This window comes from Capra hircus, chromosome 7 (assembly GCF_001704415.2).
Source record: "Capra hircus breed San Clemente chromosome 7, ASM170441v1, whole genome shotgun sequence".
Classification (NCBI taxonomy): domain Eukaryota; kingdom Metazoa; phylum Chordata; class Mammalia; order Artiodactyla; family Bovidae; genus Capra; species Capra hircus.
In genome coordinates, this window is record NC_030814.1 from 41,161,305 (window position 1) to 41,187,101 (window position 25,797).

General features: G+C 34.4%; 1 protein-coding gene across 2 annotated transcripts in view; it reads left to right on the forward strand.

Annotated features, from left to right (window-relative positions):
- Nucleotides 1-20,810, forward strand: part of CLINT1 (clathrin interactor 1) — a 59,450-nt gene extending 38,640 nt beyond the window's left edge. Inside the window, exons 6-12 of one of the 2 annotated variants that reach the window (XM_018050104.1) lie at nt 503-680; nt 4,196-4,442; nt 6,698-6,767; nt 13,193-13,267; nt 16,191-16,483; nt 17,976-18,180; nt 19,115-20,810. In XM_018050104.1, coding sequence (XP_017905593.1) covers nt 503-680; nt 4,196-4,442; nt 6,698-6,767; nt 13,193-13,267; nt 16,191-16,483; nt 17,976-18,180; nt 19,115-19,461 — 1,415 coding nt within the window. In that variant the 3' untranslated portion in view covers nt 19,462-20,810. The remainder of the gene's footprint in view (nt 1-502; nt 681-4,195; nt 4,443-6,697; nt 6,768-13,192; nt 13,268-16,190; nt 16,484-17,975; nt 18,181-19,114) is intronic. The other variant, XM_018050105.1, reaches the window with a different exon arrangement.

Genomic DNA, 25,797 nt, shown 5'->3' on the forward strand with positions numbered 1-25,797 from the left:
AAATAAAAAGATTTCAGGACTTCCCAGGCAGTCCAGTGGTTAAGACTCTGCACTTCCATTGCAGGAGTGCAGGTTCCATCCCTGGTCAGGGAACTAAGATCCCACGTGCCTCATGGCCAAAACAAACAAACAAAAAACCCCACAAAACCACATAAAAATGAAAAGATTTCCATTTCTCTTTTGCTTATACATCCTGTGTTGGTTTTTGTATTTTCTTCTACTCCTTTCAACAGCGCTTAAGAACTTCTGGATATGCTGTGCTTTGCATTAAGGTTGTGTAAGTTTTCATAAACAAAAGCTTTTGAATCTACATTCCTGCCACTTAATGACTGGCACTACATGCTGTGCCTTGCTGTAATTGTGTTGATTCAGCACTGTGGGAGCTTTCTGTTTTCCTTTGAAAACTATTTTATTATGAGGAAAAGCTTCAGAAATAAGGACTATAGACCCCTTTTGAATTTAATGTCCTTACACTCGCTTCTCTTTTTAATGCTTTATATAGGTGAAAGATACGATCCTGAGCCCAAATCAAAATGGGATGAGGAGTGGGATAAAAACAAGAGTGCTTTTCCATTCAGTGATAAATTAGGTGAACTGAGTGATAAAATTGGAAGCACAATTGATGACACCATCAGCAAGTTCCGGAGGAAAGATAGAGAAGACTCTCCAGAAAGATGCAGGTATTAACACTTTGTCTCCTGGGTCTCTCGGAAAGGGTACTAGATTTATTCAGGTGGGTCTTGGGTTTTTGTGTTTTGAGTGTTGGCATTATCTGAAATGCAGCTTTTGTTGTTTATTTAATGGATTTTATTTTTTAAAGCATTTTTAGTTTCATAGAAAAATTGTGCCTGAAGTACAGGGAGCTGCCGCGTAATCCCACCTCTCTGAGTAAAAGCGTGTGCTCACACACACACTTTCTCCTGTTACTGACATCTTGCATTCATGTGTACATTTATTAACAATTGAGAACCAGTATTGTTAACTAAACTCTTCAGTTTGCATTAGGGTTCACAGTGTTGTACAGTTGACAGATGCATAGTATCCACCGTTACAGAACCACACAGAGTAGTTTCACTCTCCTAAAAGTGCTTGTGTGAAAATATGGAATAGTTTGTGAACTCTTGTCCTTGCACAGGGACATACTAGTCTAGTTCCCCAACCAAGGATTGAACACAGGCCATGGCAGTGAAAGTGCCGAGTCCTAACCACTGGATGACCAGGCAGTTCCCAGGACATGCAGATTTTCTCTGTATTGTTCCAGTTTCCATATATGCTGATTTATGCATATATTGTGTGTGTGTGTATGTACACATACATACATAATATATATAGTATAGCTGTTTATAAGATGCTAGATCAGACATTATTTGCACTTAGTATTGGCACATTTTCCTTGTCTATGTCCATTTATTTCTAAATTTGATCACATTTCCTATATGTTTTTATTCAGGCTATTTAATTGGATTTTTTTTCCAGTAAGAACTTTGATGGTTTATTTTGTACTTGAGCATCTGATGATCCAGGGACCTAAGGTATTGCTGAGGGATGATGAAGTTTAGTATATTAGGTTTAAAACAGAAGTTAAGGGGGTTGAAATTTAATTCTTTCTGCGACATTTCATTTAAATTATGTGTCACTGTATACCAGAAAAAAAAAATCCAGATTGATTTTTGAGCTAAAATATTTTCACATAGTACCGGTATTTTTATAGATTTATTTTCTGATGGTGGGGTATTTGTGTTTAGTTTTACATAGAATAGTACTTGGAACTTTTTAGCATTCACTTTTTGTTCTTACCTATCAGGATAGCTATTAATTAGTCTTTCTGCCAGTTAAGAGGGTAAAATATATAGCATTTAATTTGCAAAGCAAGTTTTTTATAAGATCTTTGTCATTTGTGTCTCACCATATTGCTAGTAGGTAGTCTAGAGCAAGGGTTTTACCCTTATTTTTTGGAAGTAAAACCTGAGGCCCAATCATCTGTGTGGAACTTGCCTATAGTTACACAGAGATGCAACCACAACTTCAAGTGAGTTCATTTAACTTAAGTACCATCTCTTTTTCTCTTATTAAAAACACTCTTTGACAGTTCAGATTAGGGGTCATGAAAAAGAAATAAAAATACAATTTTGAAACTATTAAGGTTCATCTATGGAATTCCTGTCTATTTATGGAATATGGTCTTTGAAGAATCAGAATTTATTTTTAATAGTTTGAATATATTTTACAACTAGATTTCCAGCTCTTTTATACTGAAAGTATATGCATATAGTAATAATAAATAGTTGAACTTTGGAAAATTATGCCTACTTCAAATACTCTGTGCTATTTTTCCCTCATTAGTGTTCTTGTGGCCTTAGCATTTACATTTTTGGTTTGATTTAGAAAACATAATGGCCACATATTCTCTTGTTATATTCTGAAGAAGTATGGCAATCAGGTAGGTAGGCTGGTTAGAGATCTAACTATGTACATTCTCGTTCTATTACTTTCTCTTTGCCCTCCACATTCAGTTTTTCTTTGTTTTGCTTTGTCTTCCTATTCCTTTTTTTTTCTTTCTGTTTCTCCCTTGATTTTTTTTTCTATGTTTGCCTCTAAGACAGGATCTGTTAGAGTTCCTAAATCTTGAGTATTCAGGTTTAAAAGAGTGAAAATTCAGTGTGTGTTGTTTGTTTTAGTAGCTAAAGAGCACGCTAGGGACTTTATAGCTTGCAGTATTTGTGAGAGAAGAATGGATTTTTAGACAAAGTTGCATGAGACCTCTTCGGCATGTTATCAGAATTTCAGACTTTTCGTTCATCATTATATTTAGAAATTCTTGAACACTGATCATATATGAAGCTTCCATTTCATTGTGTGCTAGTCAGGTTTCTGTTCTCAACTTGTAAAGAAGTTATCTTGCTCTGGAATCAAATTGAACATGAGAAAGGTAAGAAATTTCAGTTTTGGATACAGTACTGATGATGGGAATCTTCAGGTTATTTGTTGCTTAGAAGTTAGTGACAAGGGCTTTTGAATACTTAATCAGAACTAGTAGATTCCTTAAAATGCTTGTAGATAAAAATACATTTAACCTGTTTACTCAGTGTGGGAAGTCATTCTTCTTGATTCTTGATTTATACAGGCTCCAAACTGATTTATATTTAAGTAGATATTGCTTTAGTCTTAGTTAATTTGCATCAGTAGTAATACTCATAATTTTAAGGAGAATTTTAAGTATTTTATTTCAGAATATTTATAATTTAAACCACCTACTCTAAAATTAAGAAATAAAGGTAATGGAACATATTTCAGGTAATTTCTCTCTCTGTCTTACTTGTACCAGAAAAAAAACCCTCAATACATCATTACTGGAGAATACATTATTGCTGACATTTTCTATTCGTGGCATATGAAATATGCATTTTTTACTCATTCTGCATTTTTATTTTATTTTTTACTTTCACACTGTTAAGGAAAAGAAGTTTGTGTTTTTTTAATGTGCCCAAAAAAGAATTATTTCAAAACATTTAAAATACATTTAAATTTTCTGTAGAACAGTTTTCATAGTTTTGTAAAAGTTTGATCTCCTGATTCTGTATATAGTAAATTAGAGCACAGTTGTTATAAAGTGCACTATCTCCTTTTTCTGCATTTACAGATGAGAGTTTAATCATTTGAATTCAGATAGGATGATATTTAGAAGATATTCATTGAAATTATAGTATTTTATTACATATTTGCTTAGTATATGAGAGTCACTGACAGAATTATATAAATGAAACTGTAGTTGTTGCACAAAATCCATTTCAAGAAAATGTAACTTGCAGTTGTTTGAGCTCCCAGGGTCTCATTAGTTGATTCTGATATGATAATAATTCAGCTATTTTATTTTTTAATTAAACTTTAAATCTGTAATAAATAAGCACCTGAATTATTTCAGGCCTTTTTGTTTGTACACATTTATGTAAATGCTTTTTTGTAGCAGTGTTTTAGTCTTACCTGGGGAATTTGATGGGTTCCCACTTCCCCTCCCCATTGCACACATATCATATTCAGATAGCTTAGATAACATTGTCTTGATCACTGTCAAGTAAGTCAAAGTACAGAATTTTGGAGTGACTGCATTTGAAATTCTTTAGCTCAAATCACTGAAGGCTCCATTTAAAAATAATCCCTTGTCTTATTATTTTCCTTCATTTTAAATATCTTTTAGTGACAGTGATGAGGAAAAGAAAGCAAGAAGAGGCAGATCTCCCAAAGGTGAATTCAAAGATGAAGAGGAGACTGTGACGACAAAGCATATCCATATCACGCAGGCCACAGAGACCACCACCACAAGACACAAGCGCACAGCAAATCCTTCCAAAACCATTGATCTTGGCGCAGCAGCACATTACACGGGGGACAAAGCAAGTCCAGATCAGAATGCTTCAACTCATACACCTCAGTCTTCACTTAAGGTGCGAATGGCACAAGTTTACACATTATACACAACTTTATTCTTAAAAAATTACTTTTAGATTTATTGCATTCGTAGTCTCAGGCATTTCTAGGTAATCTTATTAATTATAGATCATCTGGCATATATTGAAGTGAAGTGACTGGCATATATTAGTCAGTCATTAATAATAAGAAATCTCTTTGGAGGAAGAAACCTGTCCAGTTGCTGAATGATTATCTATGCACTTTCTGTGGAAATAGTAATGACACTCTTGGTTCATTTGGGAAAAGTTGTGAATCAGAATGTAGTGCCTTTATTTCCTACTAGACACTACCACTGGTGCCGAGTGCCAGATTCATTAAGGCAAACGTGGTAGTGTTTGAAAGTTGTAAGCAATGACAATGTGTATATATGACAAGCTTATATATAGGGGAAATGGTCTTGTTTAATACAGGGATGGTGCCTGTGATGGGAGGTTAATTTGCCTTGTGGCCAGTATTGATCAGTAGCAGCATTACTTCATGTACCGTCATCATTTTTTTTTCCACCAAAGAGATGAAATCCACTCGCCAGATACCTGACTGCAAGCTAGTCTTTTGGGGAGAAATCTGCCAAAGAGGGAGGTTTACCCCAAAAGGCTAAATAGTTGTTTTGTTACTATACCCCTCCTAGTGTTCTCACAGTTTGTACCTTCTCATCAAATGTAGCCTACGGAAAATATTTTGCTAATGTTTTCTGTGAACTGCAGGTGACTCTAAAAATAAAGCTAGTCCTACCTACTGGCAAGAACTGTGTCAACTTTTCCCAAATATTTTCTGGTGTTTCACTCATACTGTCCTCTGTATAGATCTGATGAAAACCTCAAAATTCAAAATTATAACTCAACTTTAGTTGCAGTTAAAAGGGGGAAATGGTGCTGTTATTTCTTTGTGGTCTTAGCTTTCCCCTGCTGTGGATACAGTTAGTTAACTGAGGACTCTAAGATTTGGTAGTCATAATTAAAACCCAAATACATGATGGTTGTCATATGGAGAATTCATTCCAGGTTGTATGGGGAAAATCATTCAACCTGTATATGTTTTTTGAACAATAAACTGAAACTTTTTTCATCTTAAAAGATTTTGAATATAAATTTGTAGTACAGCCTGAATGTATGTCACACCAAAAATATTTTATATTTGTAGTATATAAGCTTTTTGACTTTCTTTTACTGCTGAACAGATGTCTTGAACTCTCAAGTTCTTGAAAAGTTACTCAACCACTTCAGATATCTTTCAATCTCAAGGCCTTTTTGACCCACAGTATACAGTGTTTTACCCACTCCAGTATTCTTGCCTGGAGGATCCCAGGGATGGGGGAGCCTGGTAGGCTGCCGTCTGTGGGGTTGCACAGAGTCAGACACGACTGAAGCGACTTAGCAGCAGCATACAGTGTTTTAATCTTCAAACCTCAAATTAATATGCCTACTTATTTACAGTGTTTCCCTATTGCTAGCACTTTTTGTTCTAATTTAGTGTGTTTGTATTGAACATATTGAACCTATGTATTAGAGTGTTTAGGACTATGGAGAAGAGAGAAATTACATTACAACTCTAGCCCCACAGTTTAGTTTGGAAACTAAATATAAAACATATGTCAAGGTATATCAAACCAATATAGAATTATACTGACAAACATGATATACAGACAGTGTTGCTGAACTTCACAAAGTCATAAAATTTTAGAGCTGGATAGGATCTTGGCCTCCAGTCTAGTAGATCTCAGACCTCCTTACACATTGAAATTACCAAGGGAGCTTTGTAAGACTTTACAGACCAGGATCCCACCCTGGGCAATTATGATTCAGCACATTGTATATATATGTATACGTATATATACATATAAAATATATGTGTGTGTGTATGCTTCTCAAATGATTCTGCATTAATATTTGAGTGGGATCTGGAAGGTATGTTTTCTCATAGTGAAATATAATAAGAAAAGAATTGAGAAAGTAATCCAGGAGTAGTGGGCATGCCAAACTCATCTGATTTCTGAAAAGAAAGGAGTTAGGGGAAAGAGGAATGTGGGTAAGTTAGGAATAGAATTACTTAAAAATATCTCTTTAAAGGGATTCAAGTTCACTTTTCTTTATTCAGAAAAGGAAATCTGCCTTTATTCAGATAATTACAGGTTTTTGTGTCTAAGTTGAGAATTAGAGATGAATAGAGCAGATTTTTTTTCAGTAGTAGAAATTTGTTTCCTAAGCTTATTAGTTTCTGTGTGTGTTTCCAGACTTCAGTGCCTAGCAGCAAGTCATCTGGTGACCTTGTCGATCTGTTTGATGGCACCAGCCAATCAACAGGTAAGCTTCGACACTGGCTTTTTGTTGGTTTCAAAGTAATTTTTTTTAATGGCAAATAAGAGATGGAATGAACATTTTTAAAAAATTTTTCTTACAGTAGATTTACTTTTAAAGTGAAATTAATGAGCCTTAAGCATTATTTAGGAGGAAATATTTAATTGCCTAAAATAAGGAAAACGAGTATTTGATAATTCAGTAATCTCTCAATTTCCTTAGACCTGAGTATTTGGGGTCCCTTTACTTTCTCTGTAAGTGAAATATACTGCTCTTCCCATTTCACTGTCTTTTCATATTCTCAAATTAGCTATGCCTAGAGTTCATTTACACTTTTCATTCATTTATTCAGTAAACATTTATTGAACCAGACACTGGCCTGGGTGCTTGAGGTATTGATATAATGCTTAGTAAAGAGTCACAAATAGTTACAGACATACAGAGGAAAGGGGCATTCTGTGAAAGTGTGTAACTATCTACCTTACATATTTTAAGAGGGCTGTATCAAAAGAATAATAGTCCATTTACCATGATTTTCTCACAGAGAGGTTCAATGATTTCTTCATTTTGATTTCTAATATGTGGTAGATTTTTTTTTACTAATCCCCTATAAGTTATTTTCAAGAAAATTGGTATTTTAGGGTTGCATTTGAGGATTGTGGAGTCATAATAAACTACTACAAGTCAAAGTAGCGTAATAAATAAATCTTTGTTTAAAGTTCACTTCACATTAAAATATAACTGGCAAGATAGGCATAGAAATAATGTCAAAGTAAATCTATTGTTTCTAGTTGTGTGTAATGATTTTTCAAAACTTAATTATTTTAAAATTTACAGTAGAGTTTAAGTGGATGTTTATGATGAAAATTACTTCTCACTGATAGTTTAGTACATGTGATTAATTTATTTTACTAATTTACAGTGGGATTATTTTCTCCCACTCCTTACCTATTACCATAAAATTAATTCTTAGATTGGGTGTTAACGTCCTAGGGTGTCTGGTTCAAACCAATGTCTGAGATTCTTCAATTCCCAGTCTCTCTTTTTCTGTAACTATAACTGTTCCTAAAATTATTCTTTAAACTCTATTGAACTGTCATGCCCAAAGTAACAAACAACCACATTAGTTGTTTAACAATTTATGTGCTGAAGATTTTAACTGTAGTATTAACTGGTAGTTAGCATGTAATCATATAGTAGAGACTTGGTGTTACATAATATCAACTACTTTGGACTTCCTGGTATGAAATATTTAAGAGCCTCTTTCATGTATCTGTGTAAAGTTTTAATGGAGCAATCAGAGAAGAATTAACTAGAAAGGTCAGATGAGTGAATCTAACTTTTCCTTGGTGTTATCAGGATTGCTTTGAACAGAGAGAATTACTAAATCCAACATGCTTCCTTTGCTTGGCAAGAAACCTTTGAGTGATTTTTCTTTTCCAGTGCTAACAGTAGATTGACTAATTAAATAGAAGTAGTAGTTAATAGAGTAATTGAGACAAAGTCTGAATGAAATCCAAAATATTTCTTGTCTTAATTTTTTATTTTAATATTTTCTAAAAACCATCTGATAGTGGGTTGACAACCTAATTATTTTTTAAAGTTCTCTTCTATTTGAAACAGTTTGTTTAACCAGTTTGTGCAGAACCCCCTCCAATCAGTAAGATGAATTTCATTACCATGAATTTCTATTTAAATATTTTTAGTAATAATAACATTTTAAATTGAATTCAGCAGTGGAAAAAAAGTTGTATTTTAAATCTTTAGCACCTGTATGTGAGAAAGTCTTAAAGAATCTACCATACTAACATTGCTGTTTGGTATGCCATTTGGGTGTCATTTACCAGATGTGCCTGTGTTTATAATGGTGCCATCATGCAAGTAATATGGGCATGAACTGTAAACCTAAGCAGATATGACTTCTGTACCACTCACCAGAAAAATGTCTCCTTGGAGAAAATGGATTTTCTTTTTTTATGTGTTGTTACATCCTTCTTGTTAGCATCTTTAGAAGTATATGTGGTAAAATCGTTGCGGAATATCAACCAAGTTTAAAAATACACATATGAAACCCATTTATCAAGATTTATTTGAGACTATCTTGATATATCCCACTGTGGTGATGTTCTTTGAAGATCTGTACTCAAATGATATTTTGATGACTTTTATGTATAGTATATTTGCTGTATTTAGAAAATAAGCCAGTTACAAATACAATGCCAAGAGTCATTCTGTTTCATTTTTTAGTATATATTGTCCTAAAAGTTTACGTTGTCTCCTTTGTCCCTTTTGTAATTAATGAATTTAGGTCTTGATTAACATACTACTCTGTAAGTTATTTCTAGTACAATTAATGAGGTTGAAGAGAAAATCGAAAGACTTTACAAGGCTTGCGATATGTTTTGAATTTAAGTTAAAAAATATATAAGATTAACAGACATCAAATCCAAAATCTTCACTATATATACATTTGAACCTGTTGCCCTGTACCCAGTTAGTTGAGGATATTTACAAGGATAGGAACTACCTTGTTATAGCCAAGTTACTGGTTGTTAGAAACCAATTTATATATTAGAATTTTCATGGGAGTTGTCTCTAGTTTAAACCAAGTTTACTAAAAATGTTTTACCATATTCTGTTTCACTAATTAAAAGTAATGTATGCTCATTTTAGAAATTTTATGGAAAAAATGATTTACTGTAACTGAGATAAAGTTAACTGTTAATAATTGGGGTGAATATTCTTATTTTATATTTTCTATATAGTCAGTATATTTAAGCATTATCTTTCATATCTTTTTCAGACTTCTAGATAAAGATTTTTATTATTATTACATTTTTAAAAATTTCTTTTTTACTTAAAGTCTCATGACCATTCTTTAAAAATAGTTGATATTTGCAGACCTTTGCTTTATAATCTTAACATTATCTAAATATGCTGTAATCTACTTGACTGGGCAGCATCTTATTTTTTGGACATTAGGTTTTATTTCCAAACTTTTCTCTGTTATAAAAGTAGGGAAATAGTATCTTTGAAAATACTGCATTTTGGTAAGGAGAAAAACAGTATTTCATTTTATTTTGCATGTGTTTGATGACTGAATTTGAAACTTTTCATGTTTTATATGCCAGTTGTAACTTGTCTATTCATTTCTTTAGTCCTTTTTTTTAAAAAAAAATGGGGTTGTTTATCCTTATTTTTTTAAAAAAATTTATTTATATTAGTTATTCATCATATATTTATAATTTTTTGTATTTTCATTTTGTATTTATTAAAATTCCTCCTGGAAAAGTTTTCATAATATAATCTAGATTAAATTCTTTGTTAAAGAAAATGTCCATTTGTAGTTAAAGCACTGTCTAGTTCAGCTGTGTTTTTCCTGTTCACAGTATTGCTTTGGAAATACATGTTCCCAGCTGGTGACTGTAAATAACCTCCTTGCTGCCCTGAAAAGGCAGATGGAAATGGTTCATTTATAATGACACCTCTCATGTGGGAATCTTGAAGGATAGCTCTTATTGTGAAATTTAGCAGTCTTCCCCATGCAGCAATTTTTGGTAAATTATTCTTATTTAAATTTCCTTAGATAGATGTTATCTAGAAAAATGCTTAAATAAAGAAATGTTGTTAAATTTAAGCATTGGTATGCATAACATCATGCATATAGGTATGGATAGTCCCTTCTCAGAGTGAGAAACTTTTCTAAATGAAATAAGAGATTTTTTAATTTCTGAGATAGTTTCCAAAGTTGAGGACAACGTTATGTAAAACAAGTAGAAGCATAATCTGCAGTACTTCAAAAGATGGAGAAAAGTTAAATCCCTTTCAAGGAAAGGTGGCTTCTATTTGTAAAATATTTATATGTGTGTTTCTACTCTTTCCCCTCCATTGTTCTTAAATTAGTTATATTTGAAATTAAATTCCCTATAGTATGGTTGGAGAAAATAATAATATTTGCTGTAGACACATTATGAACATTGTATAATTTTAGTTTAAGTGTTAAAAGGTAGAGCAGTAGAATAACTAAAATAGATTCTCACTTGAAATATTAAATTCAGGATGTGACAAAAATAAAATATGTCACCAGTGTGAAATTACGATTTCACGTTATTCAGTGCTTTTCTTCACAGCATGAATTTTCTTTGTAGCCCAGACTGGATAAGATTTGAAAATCCCTAACTTATTTGGCATAATAAATTACATATTGACATCTATTCACTGCTTAAATGAAGAAAATGAAAATAATCCCCAGTTTTCCTTCTATTAATAATCCCTTAATGCTATAATAAAAGATTATCTTTCTGTTACCTGACTGTATACTTGGATCATATGTGCTTGTTTATATAGGTAAAAAATATAGCTCACTGATCTTTTGTACCCATCATCTTTTGTATATATTATGACATATGTACCTTTAGAGAGAAGTCATTATGATATTTATCTTTAGATAAAGCAGAAGTAGACATGTGAGCTGTAATTGTTGCTCAGAGTAGAGAACCTTGGCCTTCATGGACGTTAGTTCATGGTGAATGGGTATATATGTGAATTTGTGCATCTTTTATGAGGTGAAGAAATGAGGAATTCGTTAGTCCTGCTGATAGGTGACTATAGTAAATGTGCATTAAAAAGAAATACCAAGTATACATGTATCAGAAACTGATTTGTTCCTTTTATTACTGCTGGCCATTTATTAAGAAGGGGAGATGGTTCTAGTTTAATTAACCCAGTTGAGTGTAGCAGATGGGGCAGAATGTCTTGCAGCGATAAGACAATTCAGAAATGGCACCAGATGTTGGAAGCTGTCCCTGGTGGTGTTTGAGTGCAGCCCAGATGTTCTAGTCCCACCTGGCTAGTTTCTAAGCACTGCAGGCTAAGCAGCTGTGATGTAACCTATATAATGTTCACATAACACTAAAAGCACTATAATTGAACTGCTGCTCTAAATTTCTAAGGTTGTGACTCTTTTTAAGAGGTGAAATCTTTAAGGACAAACAAAAAACAAGGACAGCTATTTAAGGTTTTAGATCTATCGACTATTGCTATTTCCTTGGTAACTGAATTAAGAAGTGGAATATAAAATTTAACAATGTTACTGTTCAAATTGTAGATAAAAGGAAATATTCTTATTTATGTAGTGTTTACAAGTGAAAATTTGTATGAGAATGTGATGTTATGCAAGCAGAGTTTGACCTGCAGCCTTAGGATTTGAATCTCACCTCTTTAGAAACACCAGTCTGGAAGTAGCAGAAAGCTACTATTTTTTCAAATACTAAAAATGCATGTATTTGCAAGTAAATAGTAGGAGGAAAAAAAAGGTCCACCTAAATCATTGCATTCATTCTTTTTCCTGTAGTTATTAAAACTGACTTCTGTGCAGATCAACTTCAAGGTTTTTTTTTTTCCTATTTCTATTTTTTAAAATATCAAGCTGCAGAAAATGTGTCACAGTTTCTCTTTCTAGTTCTTTTTTTTTTTCTTATTGTACACTGTTTGAGAGAGAATTACAAGCATTGTGACATTTTACCCTAAAATACTTGAGTATATGTCTCCTTACAACAAGGACATTTTCCATCATCATCATAATATAATGATCATACTTTGGGAATTTAACATTAAAATAGTATTACTGTATAATAGACCATATTCACATTTCCTTGGTATCTCAATTACATCATTTCATGCATTTCGTTTACTTGTCATGTTCCTTTAGGCTTCTTTAATCTGGAGTGGTCCCAGTCTTTTTTGTCTTTTATGATGACATGTTCTGAAAAGTCTGGAGAGTTGTTTTGCAGAATATCCCTCAGTTTGTATTTGTCTGATTTATTCCTCATGACTGGATTCCCGTTAAATATTCTGGGAAAGAATTTCTACATGGGTGATGATCTCTTTTTTAGTCCCTTACATTAGAAGGCCTATGAGTACTATTTTCTCCAGTTATTAGTGACATTAAGTTTGAGCACCTGACATTGTTTAAGATGATATCCATCTAATTTCTGCATTGTAAAAATAGCTTCATCCCTTTTTATTTGTAAATAATCTGTAGGGTGATGATTTGAGAATATGGGATTATCTTATTACCCAGAAACATGTTTCCCAGGTTTTAGCATCCATTGAAGATTCTTATAAAGGCCGTAATTAGCCAGATAAACTGTATGCCTACATTAGGTTTATGAAGTCTAAGTAAGGGATAACTTTAATAACAGTTGTATCAATCAGTAGAGATATAGAACTGAGGATGTTAGAGAGTTGGTGATAGATGAAAGGGAACATGGTGGCATAAAAAGCTAGATCAGCTAACTAGCTTTTATGATAGGTCTTGGGGTCTAATATATTGAGTAATTTTTGAGTACTGTGCTAAAATAGCTTCCTAATAAAACTGCTGTCAATTGTGCTGTGGTCCTAACAATTTTTCCCTCATATTTAATTTCTAGGAGGCTCAGCTGACTTATTTGGAGGATTTGCTGACTTTGGCTCAGCTGCTGCATCAGGCAACTTCCCTTCCCAAGGTATGATATGATTTGACTGGCCAGAAATCTAGAGGCAGTGAAAAGGTTACCAAAACAGCTCTTCCCCCACCCTATTCCCTATCTGCTTCTTTTGGCCATTTTTCTACTTGTAGTATTTGTAATTCCCACTTATTAAATAACTTATTCACAAAGGTATTTTATTAGACTAGTATCCTAGATGTGCCCAATGAATTAATTTCATTGCAAACTACTCAGGTACACCTAAATAAAGTTCTCCTCACTCATAAGTGACTCTTGTTTAGTTTCCTCTGGAGGGAGGAAGTGGGTGGGGGTAGGTGGGTAGGAGTGTGAATAAGTATAAATCTCGTGTTAGCAAAAGAAAATATTAATGATATTCTTGAATGAAATTCAAGGACATTGGAATTGGGCAGACTGTTTTGCCAAAATTAATTTCTTTGAAATTTAGGTATCTTAAGAGAATTTTTATGAAAAATAACTGAACTTCATTTTGACATATCCTTGAATGTGAGGAAAATAAAACTTCCTCATTCCATGTTAGTTAAATAAGAAAATTTAAAATACCCTAGATTTGCTGTGATCCATTCACAGTATTTGTAAAGATCAAATCATTATGTTGTCTACCTGAAACTAACAGAATGTTACATATCAATTAGACCCTCAATTTTTTTTTTGATGGCAAAAAAGTGCTAACATCTAAGCAAATACAGACTTAAACATCGTGGATTGAGTGAAGGGCTTGTATTTTTCCCCCTTTTTATTAATATGTTTTATCTTACTGCCTCTGCCATATGCTTTAGTATACGAGCCTCTACCTTTCTAAGATTGGGAATAATGCTTCTTGTCATGGTTCTTGGTAATGTCCATAGAAATGTGTAGAATGGAGTCTTAAGTTCATTATTAAGTGTCTCTTAGGTTGTAAAGTGTTGGTTCTAATGTTTTTTCCATAAAATCTGGTCGGTCTCAAATTTGAGAGATAGTATAAAAAACTTACATTTAAAAATCATAAGCATGAGGTGAGGCAAGGAGAAAATATTTAACTTAATTAGTCTTATTTTAAGTAGAGTTGTATGTCCCCATTAAATTAGATTAAAATTTATATTTAGTAACAGCTAGTTTAGGTTTGTGAGGATTTAGGAAGAAAGTTGCATAGTTTTTAATGTGAGTTGGGTTATTTGGACAACTTGTATAAATTCCAAGTATTTCCCAGAAATTAGCATTGTGGAGTAATGAAGTGCTTCATTTTAAAAGGGTGACTATGACTTCTAAACATTAATACCTTACTTTAGGCAAATCAAAGTGGAAAATAAGCATTGCCCCGGTTTTATAGGCTGCTTGTGTAATTCTCAAAAGTTTTATGTATATAAAGTTGCCTACTATGCAAATAATTCAAATATGTTAATGTTGGTAAGTGATGCATCTCTTCATCTGTATGCGTGTGATTAATATAACCTGATCACCATTACGCAAGGGGCTGAAACTGTTGCAACAATGATTAATCATTTCTGAACAATATATGCCTCACTAGAAATCTCTTCCTCTCATGATTAATCATTTCAGATAAAGTTTTCAGAAGGGGCAACACATTTTGCCCCAGTTTCCATTCTTACTCTGTTTTCTAGATCAAGTAGATAGAAAATCAGCATACAGTTTACCTTTATCCAGCAGTCTTCTTTAAATTAATTTAAATTGTTTAATATATAGAACTAATTGCAAAACTTAATTCAGTCGTTTTTGTAAAGAAGATCAAAGACATATTTTAGCAAAACCCTGAGGTAATGAATATTAGCCCAGTTCTTACATTAAATTGTTGATAGAGCTTGGGGTTTCTAATGAATTATTTTCTCTTTTGAGGGTGCTTATAATATAATATGGTAATAGAAGAATATAATTGTAAAGACTTAATGTATTGTTCTCTTTTGATATTCAGCATAATGAGATACAGTATTGAAGTGGTTGCTTACCTTTTAGGCTAGACAAAATGTATTTCCAAGTTGTAAGTGAAGATAGCAAAGAAATGGTGTTAATTAACTTGGAACTGCATATTATTCACTTTCAGATGACAGTTTACATGTAGCTCTTTCTTCACCTTTGCTTTTTTCAACTTCCATTAATTCACATGTATCTATTTGTCCCTTTCTTGAAGTAAGATTTGTTTATTTTGTATAGACTAATTAAAAAAATTTTTTTAAGTTCTTAAACTTATTATACTTTGAAGCATAGTGATAGTTTTGTTCCTTTTTAAAAAAATATTAGCAGGAGTTCCCCTCTTAAGACTTGCCCCACTTTTTAATGTAAATAGATTGAACAGTTCCATTTGAAGTGAGCAGTTTTCTAAGGTTATATCATAGCTCTCTGTAGCCTTTGTATTGTAAGTGGAAGCATGGCCAAATGGGTGAGAACTTCTTACAGAAATTTACTAGTCCTGCTCTTAATTTCGTTGTGTTTTTGTTTCATGTTTTAATGAATTTGGGGTTTTATTTCCATGAGATGGTATAAGTCATAGCTTGCTTTCTCTTTGACCCTTTCCAAATAATGAATGAACTCTCCCAGCGAAAGGTTTAACCAGTTTAGAGTTTTGTTCTTGTTTTGAGGGGAGCTCAGGCTAGTTCATATTAATTTAGCTAGAAACATAGTTGATATGCATGCTTAGGTTAAAGGAAAGTTTTGGTTTCTATCATTTCTTGTTGTTACCTTAGACCTGCCAATGGCCAGAGGTGGATTTTACTTTATATGTGGAAGTTTTTATTTTTTCTTTGCCACCTTGTTAAATAACACTCATGGAATATTCATGAGAAAAAATAACATCCAGATGGAGATGGTACCTACAGATGCTAATTTGGATGGACACAGATCAGCTCTAATTTGTTTCAGTTGGTAGATTGTTACATTTGTTCTGGGCATCTCAGAAACTTTCTTACCCTTATCATTCTTTTTTTCTCAGTAACAGCAACAAGTGGGAATGGAGACTTTGGTGACTGGAGTGCCTTCAACCAAGCCCCATCAGTCCCTGTTGCTGCCAGTGGCGAGCTCTTCGGCAGTGCCTCACAGCCAGCTGTAGAGCTTGTCAGTAGCTCACAACCAGCTTTAGGTCCACCTCCAGCTGCCTCAAATTCCTCAGACCTATTTGATCTTATGGGCTCATCACAGGCAACCATGACATCTTCCCAGAGTATGAATTTCTCCATGATGAGCACTAATACTGTAGGGCTGGGTTTGCCCATGTCAAGATCACAGGTAAGTTACCTGCCTCCCTTGGAAATGGTAATTCATAATTTTTGGTGTGCTGTGACTAATCTAATGGAAGGTTGGCATAAAACAGAAAAATATAAGTATGTGATACATGATTGCTTTTGTACATTGCATTTACCTTGTGCTCTTTCCCCTGGAATAGTCTTCTGGTTCTCCAGGGCAAGGCTTTCCCACCCATCTGGCTGTCCATGCAAAGCCAAGTGTGATGCCTTTCACAGAGGAGGCATTTGCTGAAAATTTTATTGAACAAATAATTGGTATTTATTTTAATAGTTTAAAAAAGTGTTTTTAAGAAGAAGGAATAGAGATATATTGCTAATATAGAAGATTATTCTCTAAAATAATGTACTTCCCTATTCTAGGCCTCCTATACATTATATACTGTTTATATAGGCTTTCAACTCTCACTTTCCTAAAGACAACTGAATAGGAACTTTGTAATTCACTTTTAAAAATTAAATCTAAATCACCTGATACTCACTTAGAACTAAAACAAGTGCATATTTGTCTGAAGGTGTACCAGGAACTTGCTATTTTTGACTCAGGCTATTCAGAATATTTGCTTATGATGCTAATTATTCAGTTTAATGTGTAGATTACCTTCTTTGGGGTGTTAGGATGAAGGGAGAGACGGAAGAAACAGAAAGGTGACTCATCTGTATAACAGATATTAGACCTAACATTAAAAACAAAGGACATAAAAGCCATACCAGTGCCATTAAATTGAACTGAACAAGCCCAAGCTAGTTTATTCTTTATAGCATTTCTTTCGTATGGTCTTATCATAAAGCCAGTCTACTTATTTACAATCTTAGTTGCATCTGTGTTGTGATTCTTTGCATTGGTCCATTTTTAATTATTCCTCCTACTCCTATCTCTCCCTTTTTCTGTCCTTTCTGCAGTTATTCTGGTAGTAATGACCAGGTACCTCTGCTTCTTTTTCCTGAATCTCTCCTCCTGAATTGGTCCATATTATAGCAAGTTCCACTAGTGTTGTTCACTTTAGGTAATAGAAATGTACATGGAGCAAGGATATATCAGTTGGGTTTTCTGGAGTATAATTTGCTGTCTTGATGGTTTTGCCTTTTTTTTTTTTTTTTAGCATGAGAACTTATACCCTGAATTCCATTTTGTAAGAAGAAATTTTCACTTGTGTATTTACTTAAAGTTGTACTAACCTGAAGTTAGTAGTTACCTTGGAATGGTGGCTTCTAGACTTGGGGTGATGGGAGGATAATTGTTAATGTAAATATCTTAGTTTTTTCTCCAAATATGATTTGGACTTCAGGAGGAATATTATGGGAGGCTAGTGGTACAGGAAGGGTATTGAAGACCTTAATATAGAACATTAAAAGTTTCAGAAGTTTATTACAAAGTCTAGTATATATCAGTATTCGGAGTTACTGTGATTAACCTGCCATTTGATAATCTTTATAGATAAGATACTTAATTTTTAGAGCATTTTTCTATTTTCCAGCCTTTGCAAAATGTTAGCACAGTGCTGCAGAAGCCTAATCCTCTCTATAATCAGAATACAGATATGGTCCAGAAGTCAGTCAACAAAACCCTGCCCTCTACTTGGTCTGACCCCAGTGTAAACATCAGCCTAGACAACTTACTACCTGGTATGCAGCCTTCCAAACCCCAGCAGCCATCACTCAATACAATGATTCAACAACAGAGTAAGTTACTGCAAGACATCCATTTGTTTGTGTGCTTGTAATCCTTTGCCCTTATGCCAGGACTACTTTAAAACGTATTGAAGGCAGCTTTGTGTTCACATTAAGATTTTTTTTTCACATAAGATCTGGTATCCCTCCTGCCGCATTAAATTGCTTTGTATTCTGGTCTTAGCATGATAACATTTATTGTATGATGGTGAGTTTTGGGAGCCTGATCACTAAAATAAAAAATACTGTTTTTAACATAGGCAAATATGTCAAGGAAACAAAACTCATCTGAACTCCATAATCCAGGGATAATCACCATTAATTGATATTTCTTCACATTCCATCCATTTTTAATGCTTGAGAGCGTTATGTCTGTATTTCTTGGAGTTCACATTCAACATTAAATTGTTGTTTTTCCTGTTGAATATTCTTAAGAAAGTATGATTTTTGTATCTTTATAGTTACCTATCGTATTACTGTGCAGTTCTCTATTTCCATTGTTTCCAGCTTTTTGCTATAAATAACTCCATGATTTTGTGTAAATCTTTGTACTTGTGATTTTTTTCCCCTTAGTATGATGTTCTAAAAATAGAGCAAGTCAAAGGATAAACCTTTTTAAAGGTTTTGATACACAATAGCTCTTGACAACTTGTTAGGTTGGATTCAATAATAGATTTTATAGGAATGATTTTAAATTGCCTGATGTTTTCCCCCAGGCCACTCCTATGTTTCTACATCTTGGGGAAACCAGAGCTGACAGCCGCTGAATATTTCTCATGAGTAATCAATACAAGTTAATTGACAATTGACTTCTCTTATAAAATCACTATGAAGTAATTTTATTGGGGCTTACAAGTATTGATGGTCAGGAAGATTGTATTATTTTTCTGCTCTCTAAGTCTAAGAATCCAGAATGGTAAAGTTCTTTTGTCTCTTCTTCTGTTAGATATGCAACAGCCTATGAATATGATGACCCAAAGTTTCGGAGCTGTAAACCTCAGTTCTCCATCGAACATGCTTCCTGTCCGGCCTCAAACTAATCCTTTGATGGGGGGACCCATGCCTATGAGCATGCCCAATGTGATGACTGGCACCATGGGAATGGCCCCTCTTGGAAATAGTCCAATGATGAACCAGAGCATGATGGGCATGAATATGAACATAGGGATGTCAACTACAGGGATGGGCCTGACAGGCACAATGGGAATGGGCATGCCCAGCTTAGCCATGACTTCTGGAACTGTGCAACCCAAGCAAGATGCCTTTGCAAATTTCGCCAACTTTAGCAAATAAGAGAATATAAAGGAACAGATTGAGTGAAGGATTTTTAGTGGTGTAGATAGGTGATGTTGGGATGGAAAATGCTAATCAACTCCCCTTTCTTTTATCAATTAATTAAAATAAACCTACATTAAGAGCCAAAAAGGCTGTTTTATAAAAGTGAAATGTCTAGTATTTTAGATGGCCAGGCAAGGGCACTTGATGAGGCAGTCTGAAACATTTTTCCAGTGAGACCACAAATGGGGTAGTGAGATCGTTGAAAGCCTTTATAAATTGAAGAGCCAATTTTAATATCATAATATGTGGGAAGACTAGGGCTGAATAAACATGTTTGAATATCTAATTTTATACTTTTCTTTTCCTGAAGAACTTGATTTTTCTGTCCCTGAATCACCTTGTCACAATTGGGTCTGTTCCTTTTACTACCACTCTTGAGTCCATATATGAAATCATTAAAGTTGGATGATCAGTTTTTTATAAAAATATATATTTTTGTCCAAAAAAGGCATACATATGTGATTATGGCTAAATCAAAGGTAACTGGAATGTATATACTTTTGCTAATGTTCCAACAACACTGCTATTATACTATCCAAATTTTTATTGTAACAAAACCTCTTTAAGCAATTGGTGACAGCTATGGGACTTTTCCCATTTCTTCTGCTATAATTATCCTGTGCAGAACTAGAAAAAATATTTTTTTCGGGACTGCTCTATGGTTTCCTTTAAAGAAAAAAAACCTCCAGTATTTTTGGTTTTAGCAGTCATTATTTACACTTTGCAGTGATTAACTTGGTAAGACTTCCCTTCCATGTTTATCCTTGTAGCCACCACATAATAGGAACAGTCAAAGAGAAAAATATTTATTTTTTTTGGTGTCTTTTAAAAAAATTGAAAAGGTGAAAATTCATTAAGACCTTAAATATAAATGTAAGAATTCAACAATGTTGGCTTTTAGATTTTATACAGTATTGTTTTGTTTTGGTTTTGAGTGTATATAATATGGCATTAGCAATATGGTTCCAATAGAGGCGAGTTAAATATCTATATTATTAAAGGAGACCTGTAGCAGTCAAAGATTTTATTGATTTAATGCAAATAAAGGAAATTAATTAAGATGTTTTTGTTTTCCTGCTATAATTCTGCATTAAGCTCACATGAAAATCATGATTCTAGAGTTTGGAATGCAAAATTGTTTCACCCTCAAGCTGGGAATATTTTTTAAAATGAATAATATAGGTATCAAATTATTACCTCCCCACTTTGTGTTGAAATTTTTTTAATTAAATTGATGAAACTTTGTTTCCATTGTATTCATAAAGTTCTGTTATACATAACATTAAAATGTTCATTAAAATCAATGTTGAACTGCTTTTTCTTTCATTATGTTAGACATTTGAAACCGTTTGGGGAAAAAATAATTATAATTTGGGTAAAGTAATTTTTATAAATAATTTAAAATTATTTAATGACTTCTCTATTCCTTCCTATCAGACTCTACTGTTAGGAATTAAAAATGAAGCAGCAAAGATATCCTGACCTGCTCCATTTTTGCTAATGTTCCATCTACAACATTTCTAATTAGGCAGAAATTCATGTACTTCTGCTAAGCAGTAATGAAAAGTGATTCATTTGCTGAATAAGAGATGAGAGAGAGTGTAATTAGCTGACTGTGGTTTTTAATCTTTCAACAATTCAATGTGTTTAAATTAGTTTCAAAGAATAGGAGCTTTCAAGTGCTGTTACTTCAGAGCAATCAAACCAGGCTCTGGTAAGCAGCATGGAGAGTATCTTCACTGATACTTGAAATCTGTAATCTTCAATTTTTTCTTTAAATTGAGAAGTATAGCATCACCTTCTCAAATATATCCAGTCCTTAAAAGAAATAGTTTGTTTCTAAACTTTTGTGTTTAAAAAATTTTTTTAAATAAAACTGAGATTTATCTCAAGCATTTTTTGTACTATGGCTTCTTCCAGTGCTGTACTTCTGTAGACAAGTGAGCCCCTACCTCAGTTATTACTGTGTCTCAACATACAGTTTGCTGTTTTACTAGTAGTTTTTGTTTCAGAGCCCATGAAAGGAAAACAAAACTTGCCTCATTGGGGTTCCATTCAGTTTAATGAACATTTGCTTAATATTTGGGGGCGTGAAGGAGAATTAGTTACTGTTCTTGCAATTTACATACACTTGTGTGACTCTCCACTGCCATTCCAGATTCACTTTTTTTCCCTCTTCAGATGTTTTTTACTTCTCTGTTATGATCTTTAGGAACCATAAATGTATACAGTGTTCTTGTACAGTACTTTGGATGTTTACTTTTTTAAAAATTTTAATAAATTGCCTGAATGATATCCATAATGCTATTGGTTAGGGGCTAGTCACTAATAAATTGAGGCCTATAGTTACTTACATTTGGAGGGAAGGGTTAATACTTTTTTTCTCTCAAATATTTATGAAATAGTGAAATAAGGCTAACTGTCCTGAGCACAGAACACACCTTAACGGTGAATAGATTTCTGAAACAAACTGGCTTTGTGTGCTGTCCCAGGAGACAGCATTGCATTGTAGAAAGAGCATGGACTTGGAAGCAGATCTAATCCTATTTCAGCCTCTCACTTTCTGTGTGACACCTTGATCAATTTATCTGACTTTTATATTTTTTCTGTAATGAATTTAAAATTTGAAAGTGTTGAGTAATTAAATGGTGAGTTCAGCAGCACTGACATATATGCTGTAAATGTTTGTTCTCTGCATCTCATTTTTATTATTTATGTAAATGTGCTTAAATGTCAGGAATGTCCTATGCACCAGTCACTGTGCCAACCATTTTACCACATGTCATTTTAACCTATATGTCAAACCCCAGAACCTCATATTCCTAGAATATGAGTGTAGTTAAAGAAACGGCATCCCACTCCAGTATTCTTGCCTGGAGAATGCTATGGACAGAGGAGCCTGGCGGGCTACAGTCGATGGGGTTGCAAAGAGTCGGACATGACTGAGCACCTAACACTTTTACTTTTCGAGAAAGCATGAGAAGGACTTCCCCTGGTGCCACAGTGGATGAGAATCTGCCTGCCAATGCAGGCGACAACAGTTCAGTCCCTGGCCTGGGACGATTGCGCATGCCAGGGAGCGACTAGATTGGTACCGCACAGCTCCTGAGCCTGCACTCCAGCACGGAAGCTGCAGCTGCTGAGCCTGTGTGCTGCAGCTACGGAAACCCGCGCCCGAGCCTGTGCCCGACAACGAGAAGCCACCTCAATGCAAAGCCTGCATAGAACAACAAAGATCCAGTACAACCAAAAATAAAAATTAAAGCCTGAGAGACTAAGTTGATTTCTAATTGAAGATTTTCCTATTTGCCTGCATTTAATTCTTTTTAACAAAATTGTAAGTGAGCTGTTTTGTTAATGTATTGACTCCTACTTACTACATTAGTGCAGATGTGAGGAAGAGTACTGTGAAAGTGAGCTCTTGATTTGCCACACAAATAACCCTCATTAGGATGTTCGCAGCTTTTAGAAGCAGTAGAGATCTCAACTTTTCTATTGACTTCTTGCAATTTTGTTAACTAAGATCTTATTCTTCTTCTAACATCCAGAGAAGCAATCTGATATAAAGACTTTTAAAAAAAAGAATTTTATGTGTACTTTTACCTCATTATAACCTTAATCCTTCTATGACAGTGGCAGCCTTGTAACTCCTGGCACCCTGTCACACTGCCCTGGCTTACCCCACTAGGTGAGGAATCAGCATGCAGCCAATTCAGTGTTTAGTTTCCCAGAAATTTGGGATGGATTTGAAAGTTCTGATGGGCAAACATAATTTGTTACTCTTTAAAATAAATGTCAGGAATTCCCTGGCAGTCCAGTGGTTAGGACTCAGCGCTTCACTGTAGTGGTGGCCTGGGTTCAGTTATTGGTCAGGGAACTACAATCCTACAAGCCATACGGCTCAGCCAAAAAAATAGGTAATAAAGTGTCATTACATTAAGTAATGGAGTCCTGGACTATGGAACCTTACATTTCCATTTAATTTTTCTAACTGTCCATCTTGCGTCTGTATTCTTTACAAGCTCCAAGCACATTCTTTTTGAGATAAAAGTGCTTATAGTTGGTGTATAGAGTAGCTTGACCTCAGGACCCCTTTAATGCCTTTAATTAATGAGGACCCCAAAGAGCTTTTGTTTATGTGGGTCATATCTAATAATATTAACTGTATTTGAAATAAAAACAGAAACTTTAGGGACTTTGCTGATGGCACAGTAAGAATCCACCTGCCAATGCAGGGGGCATGTGTTCCACATGATGTGGAGCAACTAAGCCCCTGAGTCACAACTACTGAGACTGCGCTCTAGAGCCCACGGGCCACAACAATGGAAGCCCGCATGCCTTAGAGCCCACAGGTGGCAACCACTGTGCCCACGTGATGCAACCACTGTGCCCACGGTGCCTAGAGCCCGTGGTCTGCAACAAGAGAAGCCAACAATGAGAAGTCTGCGCACCTCAACAAAGAGTAGCCCCCAGGCAGCAAAACTAGAGAAAGCCCACATGCAGCCATGAACACCCAGCTGGGCCAAAAATAAATACAAATAAAATATTTCTTAAAAACATTTTTAAAAACGGAAAAATCTTTAAAAATATCAATTGGTTTTACAGTAACAAGCCCATTATCTGCCAAATTACACTTTTATTAAAAAACATGTTTTTCAAAATAAATTTGTGGGAGGAGTGGCATTGTTTTACATTTCTCTTTATTACCTGGATTAATGAAACACAGCTGGATTCTCACCTGCTTCTGCATTCAATCTGTTATGCCATGTTGTTTTGGTGGAAATACATGAAAAAAATCCAGCCTCAGGAATAAGTGGTTGGAAAAGGTGGAACCTCATAGGTCCCCGAATGGGTCTCAGGGCTTTCTAGTGGTCCTCTGGCCACACTTGGGGAACTGCTGCTATCCATTGAGAATTAATAGGTAAGTATTTCCTGTTAACTATGTCTCCATTTACTTGATTCATTCTGATTATTAGGTGATCTGCTTGAGGTACAAAGAATTTAGTTTTGCCTTTCACTTTAGTCACAAGTAAAATGCCTGTCATGAAATTGCTCTCTGGGCCCTGAATATTAAAAATTAGTGACACCAGAGCTTTTGCTCAGATTTTGAGATTATTTCTTCTGATACATAGTGTATATTTACTAGCTTCTTATAATTATGAAGAAGTAAGTTTCTTACCCGCTCTATATTTTTTGGGAAAGCTTAGAATGAGAAACTGGGTGTTGAGTGCTGAGTGAATTATGAAACTTTTGAGCCTCCTTTCAAGGTTCAACCATCCTTTGAGAAGAAAGAGAAAATGGGTCAAATCTGAAGGTCTCTGAGTCGATCTTTTGTGTCTGGTAATTTACAAACTGGTTTTATTGGACTGTATTTTCTAAAACATAGCTGAAGTATTAGGTAGTAGACTGTGTTCAAGTATTCCTAGATTTTTTTTCATGCTATTTTACTTAATCATTAAAAATTAAATCAAAGAAAACAGTCCCAAAACAGTTATGATAGAATTGTAGAAAGTCCAAACCCATCCAGCTGGGAAACAAGACTGCGATATGGTAATGAGTCACTTAACCAGAGAACGACTACCCACATTTTCTTCCATGTGTTTATTCGTGCAGAGATCTGAAGAATATTGAGAAGGAGCCAGCCCTATGAACTACGCATGTGAAAACTCCAAGTGGATAAGTAACATCAAAAGTTTAGAAGGGTGTATCTAGAGCTCCATATGAAAGGATAGGGTTTGGGGAGATAAGCAAGGACATGGTGACAGTAGGTGCTTTGGGCAATCTACCTGTCAAGTTACCCATGACATTTTTCACAGAACTAGAAAAAATAATCCTAAAATTCCTATGGAACCACAAAAGACCCAGAATTGCCAAACCAATCCTGAAGAAAAAGAACAAAGCAAGAGGCATAATCTTCCCAGACTTCAGACTACTCAAAACTACAGTAATCAAGACAACATGATATTGGCAGGAAAACAGACATATGGATCAATGGAACAGACTAGAGAGCCCACAAATAAACCTACATACCTACAGTCAATTAATTGTCAACAAATGCGGCAATAGGAAAAATTCTCTTTGGCAAGTGTTGGGAAAACTGGACAGCCACATGTAAATCAATGAAGTCAGGGCACATCCTCTCACCATACACAAAAACAAACTCAAAATGGCTTAAAGACTTAAAAAGAGAACACAGGCAAAATATTCTCTGACATTAATGGCACCAATATTTTCTTCAGTCAATCTCCCAAGGCAAGGCAACAGAAAAAACAAACAAAAATGGGACCTAAT